The sequence below is a fragment of the Anser anser genome, assembly GCF_964211835.1.
Source record: "Anser anser genome assembly, chromosome: 9".
In the NCBI taxonomy this organism is placed as follows: domain Eukaryota; kingdom Metazoa; phylum Chordata; class Aves; order Anseriformes; family Anatidae; genus Anser; species Anser anser.
The window spans coordinates 14,239,834-14,258,505 of NC_139729.1; the positions used below are offsets into that span (position 1 = coordinate 14,239,834).

At 58.6% G+C, this 18,672-nt stretch overlaps 2 protein-coding genes across 2 annotated transcripts; both read left to right on the forward strand.

Moving 5' to 3' along the window:
* Positions 1-8,847: 8,847 nt before the first annotated feature.
* On the forward strand, positions 8,848-14,128 carry PTTG1IP (PTTG1 interacting protein). The gene is made up of 7 exons (XM_083848122.1): positions 8,848-9,028; positions 10,123-10,175; positions 11,186-11,294; positions 12,912-13,014; positions 13,116-13,181; positions 13,490-13,536; positions 13,769-14,128. The coding sequence occupies exons 1-7, from the start codon at positions 8,938-8,940 to the stop codon at positions 13,810-13,812; spliced, it is 513 nt and encodes a 170-aa protein (XP_083704248.1). The 5' UTR covers positions 8,848-8,937; the 3' UTR covers positions 13,813-14,128.
* A 255-nt stretch (positions 14,129-14,383) lies between these two features.
* Positions 14,384-18,147, forward strand: LOC310903999 (small ubiquitin-related modifier 3). The gene is made up of 4 exons (XM_083848125.1): positions 14,384-14,544; positions 14,782-14,910; positions 16,643-16,714; positions 17,438-18,147. Exons 1-4 carry the CDS (start codon positions 14,524-14,526, stop codon positions 17,498-17,500), a joined length of 285 nt encoding a protein of 94 aa, XP_083704251.1. The 5' UTR covers positions 14,384-14,523; the 3' UTR covers positions 17,501-18,147.
* The last annotated feature ends 525 nt before the right edge of the window (positions 18,148-18,672 follow it).

An 18,672-nucleotide genomic window follows, 5' to 3' on the forward strand; every position in this document is an offset into this window, starting at 1 on the left:
CCTGCAGTCTCCCCGTGCTGTGTCCCGGCATGTCCCCACCTCCGCTCCAGGACTGGGGGCAGTGGCTTCATCCTCCTCCTTCCCCCCCGATTCCCTTTGGGGAAGGACACCCAGGCTCAGGGCCCGTGCCAACGAGACACCGGCAATGTGGGCTGCGGCACCCTGCACCCGGGGGGCAGGAGGGGCCCCGCACACTGGGCGCACCCCAGTTCAGGCACCCCAGGGTTGGGTCCTGCAGAGCCTCGCTCTCCTGGTTAATGCCAATGGTGTGCTGGAAGCTGGGATGCTTGGAGCTGCAGCCCTGTTTTCTAGCTCCGGCCAAAAAAGCCATCACATTTTGCCTGGCAAAAATTGTCCTTAAACCTACTGAGTCACTTACGGTTCCTTGTTACGATGCTCAACAATTTTGAGAGCCTGCAGCGGGGCTGGTGGCACGCAGGGAGGAGCGGCGCTCCCGAAGCAGGCAGCCTGGCTGCGAGACAGGGGTCAGCCTCTCTGGGAAGCTCGGTGCATGCCAGGGCTTTGTGCTGAGCATTTTTCACCCTAAGAAGCACTGGGAAAATGTCAGCGTTTGCTGGCAGCTCCCAGAGCTTTGCATCCAGAGAACATAAATACAGGAGGGGATGCTGGAAAGCCATGCAGCAGCCAGTGCAGGGACCGATCCCTCAGGAACGGAGCCACGTATTTATTTCTGTGTGTGCAGAGAGATGGAAGGGGCCCTGCTGGCTGTCCCTACCGCCTCTGCTCTGCGATGTCCCCAGCACCCTGAAGGTCCCCACCACCACCCCCTTGGTTGCCTGTCACCTGGGGCTGGGCTGCATCGGCCACGTCGAGCTCAGTTGACACGCTCTGCAGCACGGCAGGGCTCAGGAGAGGACATCAGCTGGGTGTAGCTGTCCCTCCCGTTGACACGCCGCGCTGCCAGGCGGAAAAGGGGCAATGTCCCACCAGGGGACGTGTCCCATCCGTCTCCTGCTACGGCCCAGGGCACTGCATGCCATCACCCGAGAGTCCAAGGGCTGCTCCTACAAAGGATGGAAACACCCTGCCCTCCTCACCTGCTGTTGCACTGGCACACCAAGTTATCAGCAAGTAATCAGGATAAAACAATTAGGGTGGATAACGAGCAGTCCCATCAGTCTGGCTCCCTGGCACGGAAGCAAGGAAAGACTTATTGTGGCATCCCCGTCCCTGCGGCCCCAGCTCGTGGTCTGCAGGCAGGTGGGCTGCTTGGGAAGCCGTCTGCCTGCCCTCCCACCCTCCTCCAAGGTATTAAGGAGACGGGAAATTTTCAGAGGGAAACAAAACGCTCGGGAAACTTCCAGGCTGGGTTTTCCTTGCAGCTTTTGCTCTGCGCTCTGGCAGTGGCCGGGCCGGCGAGGAGGACACTCTCTCACTCCTGCCCACAGGCGGTCGCCAGCATTATATTAACTCGCAGCAAGACCTGCTGGGAGGCTTGAAGAGTGACAGATTTGGCTCAAAATTAGAAAATGCCAGGCAGAGGGATGCCCCTCGGCCGCAGAACTGGGAGATGCCAGCACTGCCCAAATGTCCCCTTCCCTGCCACCACGGAGGTAAGGGCCCACGGCTGGATGGAGCCATGGGTGAGCGGGAGGAGGGATCCTGCTCACTGGGACAGCAAGGCCTCCAAACAGCCCAGCACCCTGGGGTCATCCCCCCCCAGCTGCTCTCCTCTTCTGCTCCCAGGCAGCTGAGCCCATTAAAACCTGTCCATTTTAATTAACCGTGTTTTCCCAAAGAACTTCTGTGCAAACCGACTGGTCTTCTCCCAGCCTGGCTGCTTGGTGATGCCCACAGTGCCTGGTGAGGAGCTGGTGGAGGCTCCTGCACTGCTCACCCATCCCCATCCCCATCCCCATCCCCATCCCCGTCCCCATCCCCGTCCCCGTCCCCGTCCCCGTCCCCGTCCCCATCCCCGACCCTGCCTCACTGCTTGCACCTCTTCCCCAGCCGTTCCCACCGCTCTCAGTTCCTCGTCTAAGTTCTTTGTCCTGGCACGCTGGGCTCCATACACACGCCTTTGGCCAGTGGTTCGTGACAGGTTTGTCATTGGGCAGTGGCTGGGTCACGCCATGTGTCCCCTGCAGCACTGGGAGCTGCACTCCCCCTGCAAGAACCACTGGTGACACGCGCCCTCTGCGGCACCCGTCAGCAGGCGTTCGGTGCCGCACCGACCCCATCTCCGAGTGCTCGTAGTCCTCCTGCAAGGCCCCCTGCTCCCGTGCCTGCCCAAAGGATGTCATTTTTAGGCAGGATCAGATTCCAGAGGGTGAAATATTTCTGATTTTGCAGTCTGGGGGGCTGGCACATCCAATGCTAGAGCTCTGGCGTACAGCAAGTGAGAGCTGCAACGGTGCAGTCACAGGGAAGAGGCTGAGCGGTGCCAGTGCCAGCTTTCCAAGGCAGGCTGCACCGCTTCTCCCAGCCCCGGCTCCTTGCACGGAGCCAAGAACCGGTGCCAGCTGTCGGGGAAAGATGGTGCGAGTGAGTCAGGGGCTGCGCGAAGCCTCTCTCTCCCCGGAGGTGCGATGTGCTGGGGCGGAGGAGGAACCCACGCTGGGCCAGCGGGGATGTGCAGAGCCTGGGAGCCACGGAGCCCCTCCAGGCCCTGGCACGGGGCCACCAGGGTGAGGAACACGAGCAACTGTGCGTGCCGGTGGGATGTCAGCAGAGCCCTGCCTTCCCATCCCGCACCCTTGAGGTATCTGCAGGAGGTGGTGACAACAATGAAAGCGTGGTGGCTTGGAGCAGGGCACCACTGAGTTACGATCAGCTGGCAGCAGAGATCCGCAGGCATGGATGTACGTGCAGCCAAAGTGCCCCGGGGCAGGGCAGCGCAGGGTAACACCACCTTTTTCCAGCCGTACCCCAGGTGGAGGGCTCCCCCAAATGAATTCCTGGCTGACCAAAGATGAGAGGGATGCTGCAGCACAGCCTCACGCAAGGTGCCGTGCCTATCTTGGTGTGATATTATGCTACCGAAACGTTCAGAAGTTTGTGCTGCAGGCTGCCATGTCAGTGTTCCCGGCAGTTATCTTAACCCGAGTAAACAATATAGTGGAAAAATCACACGCTCACTAAAATACACAGAAAAGTGGTCCTGGAGACTGTTTGGAGACTTGGAGGCTGTCAACGTCTCACGTGCAACCTCAGGCGGGCGGTGCTGTCAGAGATGGTTCATCCAACGACCTTGGGTGCCTCCAGGAGGGCTTTGGCAGGAAACGGGAGGCGGGAGGGGGAGGAGGAGGGCTGAAGAAGGTGGCAAAGAGGCCAGAGCAAATGGAATGAGGGTGGGGGAAACTCCTAAAGGACACCTGGCTGAGCAGTGACGGTGCCAGGCAGAGCCCCTGGCACGCCCCAACTCTCGTTTAAGGCTCTGCAGAGGAATGGTGATGGGGTGCCCGTATGGACACAGCCCGTGGGCTGGAGGAGAAATCCCAGCCTGCCTGAAGGGAGGAGGGAGGCATCTCCCTCGGGCTGGGCAGCCAAACCCTTCTGTCTCTCTGCTCTCGCTCAGGTCGCTGCCTTGCACACCAGTGAGCCCTGGGAAGCAGGACCGAGAGCTGTCAGGTGCTGTTAGCGGCGTGACAGCTCTTAATAAGGCCCATCTGCCTGGAAGGCACCAGATCCGGCAGGGTTTCTGCAGACCTGATGGTGAACGTCTTTGCCAAGGTTTTTACACTCAGCACTAATAAACCCAACGGGGCGGCGTTTGGCACCACGAGCGGCAACTTCCCAGGCTGGGATAGCTGAGGCAGAGAAAATCCAGAACTACAGCAAAAAAGAAAAAAAAAAACCCTCGCTGCAAAGCACTGAGGTGAAACAATCCCCCCCCTCTGGGACACGAGGGGGCCATACAGCTCGGGAACAGCCCACCGACGGCGACCCCCTGCTTTCGGTGTGGCTGCTCCCGCGGACACCCTGTCCTTCTGGAGGCGAGCGCACGGATCCTGCCCTTCCTCGCCACGAGCGACGAAGGTGGCTGGTGCTGCACGAGGCGATAATCGGGACGGGAAAACCACAGCCCCCAGGAGAGGGGGTTGCTGGCAGGCTGCGGGGAACGGGCACGGTGTGGCGGAATTGCACCTTGTCCAAAGGGAGCAGGTGCTGTGCAGGCACCCGGTGCTCTTCAGGCAGGACGGCACTATTTAGGAGGTGGCCAGGAGGGAACAGCTGGACCCGTAGGTGTAACATAGCAGCACAAAAAGCCCACGTGATTTAGGCAAATGCCACATTCAAGGGAGATGAAAGGCTGTAGCTGAATCGAATCACTGTGGATGAATCACGGCGCTTTAGGGAACATACTAATGGGTGTTTAAACTAATCCGTAAAGCCTGGATAAGTTCCAGCAGACGTTTGGGCATTGCAGAAGCTTCAACTCTGTCCTCCGGGCTCCGCTGTCTCTTTCTGCTGCCGTGGCCACTGGGATCGGGAGGCCCCGTGGACCCGCTGCCTCTGAAAAGCGGGGAGGAGGAAAGGGCCAGCTGCCTGGTGCACGCCGAGCTTTGCCAGGATGATCCCGCAGGTGCTTGGGCCTCTCCGAAGCAAGCAGGATTAAATCAGCCCCACGAGAAACCCCACGGCGCTGAGTGACCAGAGCAACAAGCTGCAGGGGTGCAGGGCTGGGACCTGGGCGCCTCCCAGGCACGGCCCCGTGTGCACCCATGGGTGCGGGGCTGCTCCCGCGGCGCTGCCTGGGGACACCCGCAGGAATTGGCCCCAGCTGAGTTGTTTTCAAGTCGCTTTGCAAGCCTCTCCCCACAGCACTGCCCCTTTCCACCCGTGGGCTGCCCTGCACAGGCACACTGCTGCCAGGGGCTGGGATGCCCTCCAGTGCAAGCGCCGAGCAGAATCGCCTGAAGTATGTACTTCGTGAAGTCCCTGAATCAAAATAAGGATGTGGGATTTAATCTGAAGGCTTTGAAGCAGATATTTTTGTTATACATCACCATTTGTGTCACGATGCTAAAATATTTGGAAGGGCTGTGTAAATCGCCGTTTGATCCCCTTTTTTCGGGTTGGCTCTCTCCTCCCTGTTTCATGACTGCTGCACAGAAGTGAAATGCACGTACCACTTGGGAACCTTTGTTTTTACTTTCGGCGGTCCTAAACAGCTGTGTACTTGACAGCGTTTCCAAGAGGGATGCTGTCACACGCGCTGACGCACACACAAAGTTATGCACCGACTCGGAGCCTTTGCCGCATTTCCCATTCGGGAGGCTGAAGCCCTCAGGGACAAACACCCCTCTTGCTTCGGTGGCTCCTGCCCACCCTCAGCATTCCCCTGGCGGATTTTAAAGACTAACTTGGGTTGAGGATTTTTGGGGGTATTTGGGACTGCATCCCCACGGGTTGGCTTCGAGGGCTGCTTTTAGCACCAGGGGAGCAGCATTGCAAAGCTGCAGAGGGAGTTCCCCGCAGACAGGTGGGAATGGAAGGCTTGCACTAAGCCTCGCAGGGCTGCATTCAGCCTTGATTCACCCAAAATGTCCCAGGGAGAAGCTTGTGGACATTGCAATGTCTTGGGAAGAGCCCAGCATCCCTGAGGAGCTCTGGAAACATCTTGGCTTTCTTTTTCTTTGCGGCCGAGCAGCTTCGGGGGGCACCTCCTGCGGGGTCACTGGCGGCCAGGACCGGGGCAGCTCCAATACTGGCAGAGGGTTTTTAAAGCTGCATAAAGAAAACATTTCTATTTAAAAAAACCTTCTGGGTTGAGGATGTCAAGCCACAACCACAGCCAGCCAACTCGTCTCGGGTTCGGCTTAGAAATCTCTGCCGTTGGGCCGCCGGGGCCGTGGAGCAGCCACCGGGAGACAAGAAACATTTGCCATATGTTGAGGGATTACTGTATAAAAACGAGATGCTTGGCCGGGCTCCAAGGTAAAAGGTTTCCAAATAGAGTCTGAATCCTGGACGGAAAAGTCCCAACTAAATATAGCCATGGCAGTCTCGGAGCTGACTTTCTTCTCTCGAGTTCACTTAAAATAGCCCGAGCAGCGGGGGCTGCCTGCAGGTAGCAGCGTGTTTGCAAACAGGGGCCTGACCCTGCCGAGCTGCTGGTGCTCAGGGACACCAGGATGGGGAATTGGCACTTGGGGGCTTGAAAAGGTGAAGCTTTTCTGCCAGGTTTCGGCATAGCTTGCCGTGGCCCGGGGTTGCTGAGAGCTGGGGTTAGAAATGAGGGCACGGAGGCTGGGAAAAGCCCTGCTGGGAGATGGAGCTTCCACGCAGAAAGGGCAATTTGGGATTTTCTGGGCTGCCAGTCCTGGTCACACGTTTCTGAGCTGTGGGCTGCTGCCCTCAGCCTGAGACCCAGGAGCTAAAACCAAATCCCGGCCCCGGGATGGATGCCACAAAATGCGTGGGGACACAGAGGCCGGTGTGGTGCCTTGCACAGAGCAGCAGCAGCAAACCCAGCCCTCAGCACTGCTCCACGCTCAGGAAGTGAAATAATTCTGCAAAAGCCCCTAGAAAAAGAAACAAAGCATAAATATCCGGGAGAGGAAAGCATCTGTCAGCTGCACGCCTCGTGCTGAGGACGGCACGCGGGGAGGACGCTGTCAGGACGCGCTCGGGATAAAGCCGAGGGAACTCATCGTGGGAGACGTGCACAGGGTGGTGCCGGCCACTCGTGCCGGGGGCAGGAGGGTGCTAAAGCTGCCTTAAACGGCAGGGGGAACTCCCAGCAAAGAGGAAGTGGTGTCAAAACCCAAGGTGTAGTCAATAAACTCCAAAAGGAGGTGAGACAAGCTCCCCACGTTGGCTTGTGGAGGACCCACAGAGGCTGTCTAACACTTCCGCGACACGGGCAGTATTTTATTTGTAAGGCCTCACTGTTCCTATCACAGATGCTAGAAGTTTAATTTAAACTGAAGCCCGAGACAGTCGGCCCTACAGAACACGGGGCATCTGAGACTGGGCATCATCGCAAAAACGCAAGTTGTCTGAAAGAAGGAAAACTTTTAGCTCCGGTGTCCAAACAGTGGAAAGCGTGGTTGTAAATCCTTCAAGAGAGGCGGGAGAGCAGCCCGAGGTGTGAAAGCCTCGACAGAACGGGAGCTGCCAGGAGGGAAAGTCTGGATCTGCAAAATTAACGCTCCCAAACAACCGCCCTGGGGAGGTCGGGGACACGGGGGAGGCACGGCTGGGAATAGCAAATACCAGCGGAGTTATACCTTACATAGATAAAACTGCTGCTGGAATGGGCTTTCTGAGAGCCCGGAGAAAAGCTTTTGTTTAATTTATGGGGCTCGGGCTATATTTAGCCTGTGGATCCTTGGGGTTTTATCTCGTATTGTTGCTCCCAGCGAGCAGCTGCAATGCCTTAGTGGTTTGCTGTTTTTTTGGTTTTTGTCTTTTTGGACTTTTTGCAGGTGTGGGAGCTGGCCCTGCTGGCCCCCAGGGCACAAGGGCAGCCCCAGAGCCACCCCCACACCCCCACACCCCGCTTTCCGAGCCTGACCGGGGCTCTTTCACCCTTTGGGATGGTCTTCAAAAAACTTTGAAGAAAAACAAACAAACATACAAACTTTGAAGAAAGACAAGAAAAAGCAGCTGTTTCCAACCTACAGACATTTTTATTTTTTCTTTTTCTCCCTACAGAGGGAATCTTTTTGGGGTGAGTCCCCGCTGACATAAAAAACCTCCGGGTTTCGCAGCGAAACCCTGCCAATCTCCTTCTTCCATCCATGGCTGGCATGCCGAGCTAATTTTATCCTCCCTGGCCCCCCCATCTCCTGGAGATTGTCCTGTTGCAGCCAGCGAGTGCTAGAAAATAGCACATCGCCCACTCACGCAGCCTCCCTCTTCAAGGAAAATATTTATATTATGCCAAAGAGAGGGTTTCCATGGCAGTGATGACTTTAGCACTGTTGCCTTGGAAACCACTTGAGGCCATCTCGAGCGGGTTGAAAATACCCTTCGCAGACAAATAAGGCTCATGCACTGCCTGGCCCCTCGCGGTGGCTTCTCCATGCCCCCCGGCCCCCTGCCTACTGCTGCTGCACGGGCATGGGGCTCCCGCGCCCACGCTCCCCGCGTGTCCCCACCGAGTCCCTGCCGGTGCTGCGGGACGCTGGACGGCCACCACGTCATCTGGTGGGCGAGGAGAAGAGGCCAGCCAAGCGAGGAGCTTGGCAAACCCTAAAGCCAGCTCGAACCCAGAGCTGGCTCGGGCTGCGCGGCATTGCTCTGGAAGGGAAAAAGCTGGGAAGCGCATCAGGGCACGTCCCCAGCACCATGCCCGCGATGCCTGCAGCACCTCTGGTCCCGGCCGAGGCCCCTGGGGCTGCTCGGGTGACCCTGCCTGCTGCTGTCCTGCCCCGAGCACCAGCTCTCGGCGGGGCACCCAGGTCCCGACTCCCTGCTGCGTGCGCGGGGCCGCCCGTTTCTCCAGGGGAGCTGCCAAAATCTCCTGCCTGCCCCCCTCCCGAGTGCTTTGGCTGACCCAACACTGTCGTGCCTTTGCTGTCCGAGCCTGCGGGGGGACTGTCACCATCTTGCAGCCCGTCCAGCTCCCAAGGGAGCGCGGAGCCTTCGGAGCGGGCAGACGACGAGCGCCACGGTGCAGGCAGCGATGCCGGGCGTTCAAGCTACAGCCTTGGGTGTGGGTTGTTTTTTTTTTTTTTTTTTTGGTTTTTGTTTTGTTTTCCCTCTGTTGTCCTCTGGGCAATCAATAAAGGCACCTGAGGAAGCCGCTGCCGCCCCAAATGCCCGGCCAGCACCGCCGAGGGAACCCACCCGGGGGGACGCGCCCCGGCCGCCGCCGCCGCTCCCTGGGGCCGGGCAGCGAGGGGCCGCCCCCGGCCTGCCCCCGCCCCGCTGCCGGCCCTACAAAGGCGGCGGTCCCAGGCCCTTTCCTCCTCCTCCTCCTTCTCTTCCTCTTCCCCCGGCCCCCGTCCCGCTGCCGGTGCCGCCATGGCCCCGCTCCGGGCGCTCCGGTTCTGCGCCGCCCTGGCCCTGGCGCTGCTCCCCGCGGCCGCGCGGGGCGAGGAGGAGGCGGCGGGAGGTGAGCGGGGTCCCGCGGGGCCGTGGGGGGGGTCCCACGCGTGTCCGTCCCGGTGCCGGCCTCGCCCGGCCCCCCCCCCCCCCCCCCCCGTGCTCCCGCAGCGGTGGGAGCCGCAGCCCGTGCGGGGGAGCTGCGGGGGTCCCGCGGGACCGTCCCCGTCCCTTGGGGGCTGCAGCCGCGGTGGTGGCGAAGGGCACGGCCAAGTCCGGGGGTTTGGATCCTGGGCTGCCCCCCCCCGGGGCTGTAAGAGCGGGGTTCACGGGTAGCAGCGCTGGGGGGTCCTGGGAGGGTGGCGTTAATGGAGATGCAATGGAAGCGAAGGCACTCCTCTCGCTTCCCGACCGCGTCCCGCGGTGCGAGAGGGCTGTTCGGAAACTCTCCGCAAACAACAAGTCGGAGGTGGCCCAGCCTCGGCTGGAGGAACGGGCGCGATGTGCTGCCCCAGCCCGTCTCGGGTCCGGCGCAGGGCCTGCAATCTCGGCCTCTCCGTGGCGCGCAAGCCTCCTTATCTGAGGAGGCGCGTTAATAAATTGCCCGGTTGTTTGGAGGGCTCCGTGCGGAGCATGTGACGGGTGGCGGGTCACAGCTGGGGCTTCCTTACAGCTGGGAAGGGAAAACACAGCCCTGCTCTGCTGCTCGCCTGCGTGGAGCCGGAGCTCCCCGGGGGCTCAGCACGGGGACCTGCAGCGGCCCCGGGTCGGGGGGGTGCTGGGGGTGCTGTGCCTTGGCTGGCAGCGGGCGGGATGCTCCCACATGCTGTCCCTGCCTGCTGGGTGGCCGTGCGAGGGGGCTCGGGTCCGTGACCCGCACCCCAGCAGCCTCATGCCTCTCCCCTGTGTCTGTGCTTTCAAGCTGCTGCTCTGCGGGGGCTCGGACAGGTGTGTGGTGTCGTAAGTGGGGACACTGAGGGTGTCAGACACTGAGGATGTCACGTCCTTTTGAGTCTGGTGGCTGGCAGCTCTGACAGGAGCGTTAAAATGCACTGTGGCCGGTGCCATGGGGCTTAGCTCCCTGCAGAGCCAGGCATGGGAGCAGGCTCTGGGGTGCGCTGAGAAGCTCCTCATGGTCCTGAGGTGTCCTTTCCCTTCCTGCAGATTGCCACCAGTACACAAACAGGAGCTGTGAGGAGTGCCTGAAGAATGTCACCGTAAGTAGCAGAAGTAAAACCCCAATTTCTCCCAAAAGTGCAAGCGCAGCACACGTTTCGGGTGGCTCGGAGGAGCCCCTTCCCCCTCGGGGTGAAGGGACTCCGTCGTCCCTGCCTGTTGCAGTGAAGACAAACGCCCCTCGGTGCTCTGGGGCGAGGCCACTAGGAACTGCTAGCTTCCTTGTCTGCTTCTTGAGTCATCAGCTGAACTGCTGAGCTCCTCCTAGGAATGTGGGACGCTGCGTGCGGGCAGGTGTGTCTCCTGAGCGCAGGAGGACCCTGCTGCCTGCTGGGCTGCTCTCCAGCTGGGCTGTGCTCGCTGATGGAGCGGCTTGCACCCAGCTCCGTCAGTTGCCTCGCGTGGAGCAGGAAGTCAGGCTCTTCCTAGAGTCTCTTCCCACTGAGGCTTTCCTGTAAACAGTTGGTTTCCCTTTGGCTTTCCTCACGTGGCCGTACGTAGCCCCCGTCCTGGGCACGTGGTGGGGTTGGATGGGCCAGCAGGCTGTGGGGACAGTGGCACTGGGTGGACAAGGGCTGCGTGCCTGTCCTGCGGACCTCATCTGCTGCTCATCTTTGGTATCAGCAGGCTTGGACTCAGGGCAGAGCTTGCAGCGAAGTCTGGGGGCTGTGGGCAGCTGAGTGGCTGGGGCTGGCTGGGGAGGGCAAGTGAGGGCACACGGACATCTGTTCCAGCAGTTCTGCATCAAGTGCCTTGTTTCAAAGGCTGTCCTGTCCCCAAAAAACTGTGCAGAACTTAATGATTATTGCTTTCCTGCAAGCCAGGAGAAATGTTCTCAGCATCTTAACTTGCTCTGGAACTCCATGCCCCTTGCAGCTGCCTCTCCTGGCGCAAGGACCTGCTGCGAGCTGCGCTGGCCCCGCAGAACACCTGATGTTTGCTGGGCTGGGCAGCCCCGGCACTGAGGAGCCAGTGGTGGCTAGCAAACTGGAGCCTGGCTACCTGGCAGTGCTGCTGCCCAACGGTGACACCGTGCTGTTGTGTGTTGCAGTGCCTGTGGTGCGTCAGCAGCAAGCGGTGCGTGCCGTACCCTGTGCGGCGGATCCTGCCACCGGCCGACCTGTGCGAGCTCCGCTCTGCGCGCTGGGGAGTCTGCTGGGGTGAGTGCCTGGGGCTCGAGCAGCGCCGGGCCTCAGCAGTCGGCGCTGAGCAGCCCAGGCAGGGCTGCTGCTGCTGGTGTGGCAGTGACCCACCAAAGTCACTGGGGGCTCCTCGGGCATCGGGTGAGGAAGGTGAGTGGGAGCAGTGCCCCGTTTTCCAGCAGGAGCAACCCCTGCACTGCTCCCGGTGTGGTCCTCGGGCTTCAGGACGTGGTGAGGACCAAGGGCACTCCGTGGGCAGCGGCCCCGCAGTGCACAGTGCGCACACCTGCGTCTGAGCTCTGCACCAGCTGCTCTGCCCTGAGCCCAGCACGTGGCTCCCTGCGCTGCTTCTGTCCCTCGGTGCTGTGCCTGCTGGCCCCGGCAGGCTCTCAGGTCCGTGGGGACTACAGGAAGCACAGTGAGGTGGCTTCTCCTCGAGTTCACCCACCTGAGAAAGTATTCTCTTCCAAAACTAGCACCACATGAACCACCTGGAGCCGAGTCATCTCCAGGGGCTTTTCTGGCTGGAGGTTAATTGGCAGTGTTTCCTGCTTGGTGGCTCTCTGGAAAAAAGACTTGTTCAGACCAAGGTTGTGTGCTTGTGCTGGGACAAGCGCCATGTGTTGGGTGGAGAAGCATTAGGGAAACAAGATGTGGCTTGGTTTCTGTCACCTGTCCCTGTGATGCACGTGAAGTTGAATTGTGGTCACAGTGAGCTATTGTTCCGGAGGCTGGATTCTTCACCTGCAGAGGGAAAACTGCTCCCACACCTCAAGAAGAGAGAATCTCCTCTTTGTAAACATCAGTTTTTGAGACTTGTGTAAGACCTTGAAATACGAGTTGTATGCGAGTAGCCTCAATAAAAGGCCTTATTGTGGAAGAACACATTCCTTAGCTTGCAGAACTAGCTTTAGAGAAGATTAGTCCTGCAGGAGATCAGCTCTTAAATGTGCCTGCATTTATGGTGTGCGACTCCAGCCTTTGTTATCAGGCAGAGGAGTGAGCAGGGCAGGGGTGACACGAAGGCTGGGCTCACCCCACAGAGCCACGTGTTTCAGAGGTGCTGCTGCAGACCTGTGCTGGTGGAGAAACCTCCCTTCTGGGATGAGCAGTCTGGTTAGCTTTGTCTTGCCTGCCACTGCTGATTTCCAATATTTGGCTTTTGGTTTTGCTGCAGAGCAGCTGGCCAGATGAAAACTTCACCTTGCACGTCAGGAAGGCAATGCTGTCGACTCAGTTCTCAAACACTGGCTTTTTCAAAGCCCTACCTGGACATCAGTCTGTGGACCTGCCCATTCCCGGGTGACCAGTGAGGGACAACTCGGGATCTGGGGACAGAGGCGATGCTCTGCAAGCTGCTGGCTGGCTGCCACCTGTTCTCCCAGATGCCTGGTGAAATGCCCCACGTGGGCATGCGATGTGGGGCTGGCTGCCTGAGCCACACCAAGAAGGAAGCCCAAAGCGCTTTGGGTCTGGGATGTGGTAATGCACCTAGAAATAACGCCTGTCTTGCTTTCCCCCAGGCACTCCTGCATGCCTCGAGTCTGGTAACTGGAGCTCCTGCGTGGCTGTAAACACCGCGACTTCTGGCAGCTGTGTATTTGTGTGCTAAGTGTCTTTTCTTGCATCCTGCAGTGAACTTTGAAGCCCTGATTATTGCAATGTCTGTGGTGGGAGGAATGATTCTTATCATGCTGGGTGTCTGCTGCTGCTGCTGTTGCAAGAAAAAGAGCAAAAAGCAAGTATTAGAGGGGGAGTAAGGGGGCTGCTCCCAGTTTTCCTGAAGAGCAGCTGAGGTGCAGCCGTGGGCTGTTGCTGATGGGCTGTTCTGTCTGCCAGGCCGGACAAGGAGGACGAGCGAGCAGCCCGGGAGCGGGAGCGGAGGCGGGTACGCCAGGAGGAGAGGTGAGGCCACGCTGCCGCACCGAGTGCCGCGCTGTGCCATGCAGCGTGCTTGGTGTGGGGTGTGCACCATGAGCAGGGCCCCTGCTGGGACCTGGGGGTGCACCATTGTGGTGGTGGCGTGCATCCACCCGAAAATCCCAGAGGCCTGCTCATGTCTGCAGGGGGGAGGCTGCGAGCCTGTGGCACTGGCCCTGGGCGAAGCTGTGATTCTGGAGCTCCCCAGCCTGGGAGGGAGGCAGGAGCTGCAGCTCCTCCTGCTCGGCTTTGTTGTGCTGCTTGCTGACTCGTGGCTCCTTTCCTGTCCGCAGGAGAGCAGAGATGAAATCGCGGCACGATGAAATCCGAAGGAAATACGGTATGGTGGCTCGTGCTGGTGTCTTCCGCTAAGCTCTAGATCCAGTAACCGCGTCCCGTGATGGGAGGGCGATGGAGCCCGTCTGCCAGGAGGACACCGGGACCGGCAGCCCCAGGGGAGCAGGCTGGGGGCGTGCGAGTGACAAAGAGCTGTCCCCGGGAGCTCTGGGTGGTGGTGGCTGGGGGGAGAGCTGCTGCTGCTGGGGGTCTCACCGGTCTCCCTTCTCTCCTAGGCCTGTTCAAAGAAGAGAACCCCTACGCCAAATTTGACAATTAGCCTCTCCAGCGCCGCGGGGCCTCGGATGCCGCCCGCCAGGAGGAGAGCGCCGCGGCGCCGGTCCCGGTGCTGGCTGACACCGCGCCCTCGGCTCCGCTCTGCGCTGCGGCGGCGGCCCCGCGCTGCCTGCCCGCGGAGGGGGGCGAAGCATCCCGGTGCGCCTGCCCGGCCCCCGGGGGCTGGGGCTGAGGCGGGCCGGTGCCGGTGCCGGGCTTTACCTCCCCCCCCAGCTGTGCCTTTCTGGGCCTCTCCCGGCAGCGCCGGGGGGGGCGGCTGCGAGCCGCAGCAGCGCATTAAACCCGCCCTGCTCACCTGCCCCGCGCCGCCTGCCTCCTGCGAGCCCGCCCGGGGGGCGCGGGGCGGGGCGGGGCCGAGACTGGGGGCGGGGCTTGGGGCGAGGCCACGCCCCCCGCGGCGCTGGCCACGCCCCCCGGTGACGCACTTTCCAGAGCCGCCATAGCCCCGCCGCCTGCCTTCCTTCCTCCGCCGTGCGCGCCCCCGCGTGGCCCTGCGCGCGCGCGCGAGGCGCCTCCCACGTGACGCGGCCGGGCGGCCAATGGCGCGGCGGGGGGGAGGGGCGGGGCCAGGCGCGCGCGCGCGCTCTCGCGGGCGGTTGGCGGCGGCGGCGGGAGCCGAGCGCGGGCCGCTCCCCTCAGCGCGTGCCCGCCCCCTCCCCCCGTCCCCGTTCCCCCCCCCCCCGTCCCCGCCGCCATGTCGGAGGAGAAGCCCAAGGTGAGGCGCGGCCCGGCCCGGCCCGCGGCTGAGGCCTCTCCGCCGGGCACCGGGGGCCGGGCCCGCTCGGCGGGAGCTGCTGCTCCGCCCCGCCCCGCCCCGCACGGCCCCGGGGGGCTGGAGGGGGGGGTGTGGGGGGGGTGTTGGGGGGGGGGGGACCGGCCCCGGCCGCCTGCGGGCCCTGCCGGGCCCCGCGCTGTCCCCGCGCGGTGTGTTCACGGCGTCGTCTCCCCGCAGGAAGGGGTGAAAACAGAGAACGACCACATCAACCTGAAGGTGGCCGGGCAGGACGGCTCCGTGGTGCAGTTCAAGATCAAGAGGCACACGCCGCTCAGCAAGCTGATGAAGGCGTACTGCGAGAGGCAGGTACGGGCGGCGGCCCCCCCGCCCCCCGCCGAGCTGGGGGTCCCCGCGCTGCCCCCCGCCGGGAGGGGGCCCCGGGCCCTGCACGGTTTCGCCCCGGGGGGTTCTGAGCGGCAGCACGGCCCGGGGAGCGGGCCGGCTCGTGGCGGGGTGTAGGGCGAGGGCGTGGGATGCTGAGGCTGGGCTTGTGAGTGCTTAGTGAATGAGAAGTGCCTCTTCCTCACCCCGTGCTCCTGCGTCTCTAAAAATCCCCCGTGACACCGTTACCAACACCGCTTCGGTTCCCATCCTGGCTCAGATGCTAGTTCAGCCTCAGTTTGTAGCCAGGCAACCCTCGCTTTTATCACATGTAAGATTTGGATCATGCAGGGCGTGCTTTCCGTTTGGAAGAGTGCATGAAAACAGGTTGTCCCATGCCACCACTTCTTTCGCGATCTTTTTTTTCCTCCTCCTCTTCTCACACGTCCCTTTTGCTGCTTGCTGCGTGGCTTTGACTGGGACGTTCTGCAGGTGGCTGCAGGCTTCTCTGTGCAGGAGGCTGTCTGTCCCTCGGGGCTGTCGGTAGCTCACTGGGAGAGTGCTTTATGCAGGCTCTGAGCGTGTGTGCTCCTGCACCATCACAGGTGGAGCAGGGGTGCAAATGGCTTTCAGAAGCGGAGTGAGTTTCAGTTTGCAGGCATCTCTCCTTTCCTGTCACACGTGATGTTCTTTCTTTGATTCCTTGAGGCTTACATTGCACCCTGTCCTGTGCCTGATGCAGCGTATGTCTTCTCAGGCTGGGAATGAGCTAAATGCGAGGGGTCCTCAGAGATGTACGGAGAACTTTTGTGCTTGTGTGGCTGTAGGTAAGGACTGGCAGGTTGGACAGCAGAGGGGTTTTCAAGAGTTTTAGAGGGCAAAGCAAAGCCCTAGCTCACTGAGGCAGGGAATGAAGGCTGCATCACGCGATTAGAAACTGAATTCAGTTGTGAACTCAGCTTAGGCTTTAAAAGCCAGACTTACTAACTGTAAAAGTCTCGAGTGAAGAACCCTAGCAAGTTTCTAACAAAGCATACGAGTAAAAATCTGCATGGTGGTCTGTGAGTTCTTTTTTCCTTAAATGCTTCACGGTTCCTCTTTTTGATAAAGGACTAGAACTGGGAGCGAATGCCTGGCATGAGTCAAAAACTTGTCTTAAGTATGGGCAGTTGGTGCTGGCAGGCAATTGCACCAAGAGGTAGCCTTTCTAGGTTTTTTGGAAGTGTTTTCTTTTGAGTGAACTGCAAATACTCTTAACTTCCCTGCATGAAAAACAATTGGCGCTCCTCTCTGCCATGCCCTACAAGGCTATCTAGAACTGTCCGCTGGTTGATCTCTTTTCAAATTTAACATCACCTTTGGATGATACTTCTTTTCTTGGCTTTCTGCTTTATTCTTTCAGCCCTTCTTGAAGTTAAATGTTACTTTCTTGTTCTCCGTTGCCTTCTGGTGTTTGTTCCTTGCAGAGCAGGATTGCAGGCTGGGTCAGAACCGGGTGCCAGACCAGCACCTGTGGCTCCGTATCGAGTCCTTGCTGTGACAGCGGCTGCCCGACAGTTCTGCTTCCTCAGTTCATGCAGCACAATAGATGCATTGTTTCCTATTCATTTCAGCCTTACCTTTGTTAATATCTCTTCTGATAGTAAATCACTAAATGCTTTATTTGGATTCAAAAGCCGAAGTGAGGTTTCTCACACTAACTACTCTGAACTTGCAGGGTTTGTCAATGAGGCAGATTAGATTCAGATTTGACGGACAACCGATCAATGAAGCAGACACACCTGCACAGGTACGAAAAACACTTGTACTGCAAATTGCTGTAAAATACTTTGTTGGCTGCATGCAGGTCAAAGGGTTTTGGAATCAGGATGATTCTCAAATAATTCAAGTTCAGCTCATTCAAAATAATTTGTCTAGAGTGGGATTCCTGTCCCTTTGAGTTCTGTCACCGATGGGTGTTGGGGCAGAAGATGTCTGAGCGCTGGTGCTGAGCAAGCTGGCGCCGAGTGCTGCTGTGGACAGCAACCCAGGAAGGTGCTGGAGTTTGCAGCTCTGTCCCGCTTCTGCTTTGGGCTGAGGAGAGCCAGGACTGAAGCTAAATGCCACGCTGCTGTCAGCTCCCGTAACGCTGAGAATTTGGGGAGCTTCTTGTATCGAGAAGGCCTGAGGTGAGGAATAGAAGAAACGCTTGGCTGAGGTGATTTCTTGCAGAAGACAGTAAATGTCTGAGCATGGCCTGAGAGACAGGCGAGGCTCCAGAGCCTGTTCTGGCATTGGCGGCTAGAGGTGGCGGAGGTTCCTGAAGCAGGCTCTGCCTGCAGCTGTCTGAGACACGTTGGGCAGTCCTGTGGGGGCGACGCTGCCTGGAGAGACTGCTGGAAGGAGTTGGACATAGTGTTAAGGTTGCACCTTAAACGCTCAATTCTTGGTACTGGTCGGGGTAGAGATCTGAGTGCTTTTGTACCTGTGTGGTTGTGAATTTCAAATCCTGTGTTTTCTGGTTAATTAACAGCTGGAGATGGAAGATGAAGACACTATCGATGTGTTCCAACAGCAGACAGGTGGAGAGTGTTAAGACGTGCCATCCTTTTGAGAAGAGGAGTTTAAGGATCCTCATCGCACCTCACTCTCATCTGGTTTTGGATTTGCTATTAAATAGTAAACAAATGAACATGCCAATCACACAGGATTCTTCTAAACTTTAGAGGACATTTACCAAAATTGCTTGTTGTCTTTGACGTACTGCGTGTGCAAGTCAAAACAGTATCTGCAGGGATTAATCTATATCTTCAATTGGGCCAATTTGATTTAAGTTCTTATTAAGTAATATACGTTGTCTATCTGCTGTTAACTTTTTTTTTCTTTAAACCTGTGGCCTAAATATTCATCCATGTTTTAGGACATGGACTGTTCATTCCTGGCTGTTGTCGGTCTTGCCCCTCTGTTTAATTCTAATCTTGTAAATAATTCAGTATATTTTCTTGCTAATCAAGAGCTTAAAAGTTTCCTTTTATAATATGCCTAAGAGAAGGAAAAAGAGATGCTGATTTAAAGTTTTTAGTGTGTTGCAAACAGTTACTTCAGAGATGTTAAGCCTATGACACGAGGTCTGTACGTGCAGATCCGATGCTTAGTATAGAGTCAGTTTGAAATATTCCAGATTTACATGTGCGTTGCCATGATTTGATAAAAGTCGCCTGAAATATACTTTTTTTTAATGCAGTCATGAGAATCGTCATGAATTATTGTCAGAAATGGAGTTATCAGAGTAGCAGGTCCCAAACTAATGCTCGTGACAGAGCTGCGAGGTGTTTTGTTGTGCAGGTTTATGAAGAGAAGCCTCTCACTGCAACCTCGTCCATCTGCTAAACAACCGACAGAATTCGTAACCTCTCTTCTGCTCCTGTTGGTACATCTCCGGGACCTGTGTCGTTGTGTCTCAGTGGGTACTGGAGAGACATGGGCTCAGGGCTCTCTCTAACGCTGGTTTTTGGTAGAGAAACTTGGTCTGTAAGTGGGGAGGGAAGCCTCCAATGCCACCGCGCTGTGCGTGCGGAGCTGCCAAGAACCCGGTAGGCGAGGACACACGTACATACGAACGTGCCCGCGTGCTGGGTTTTAAAAACCCAACAAAACCCCAAACTAGGCTTTGAATTCCCACTGCGCTGCCAAAACTTAACCAACTTTAAAGGGGTCCGCGTGACTTTGAGCTCCGGCAAAGTGGCGCATCTGTTCCAAGCGACTTCT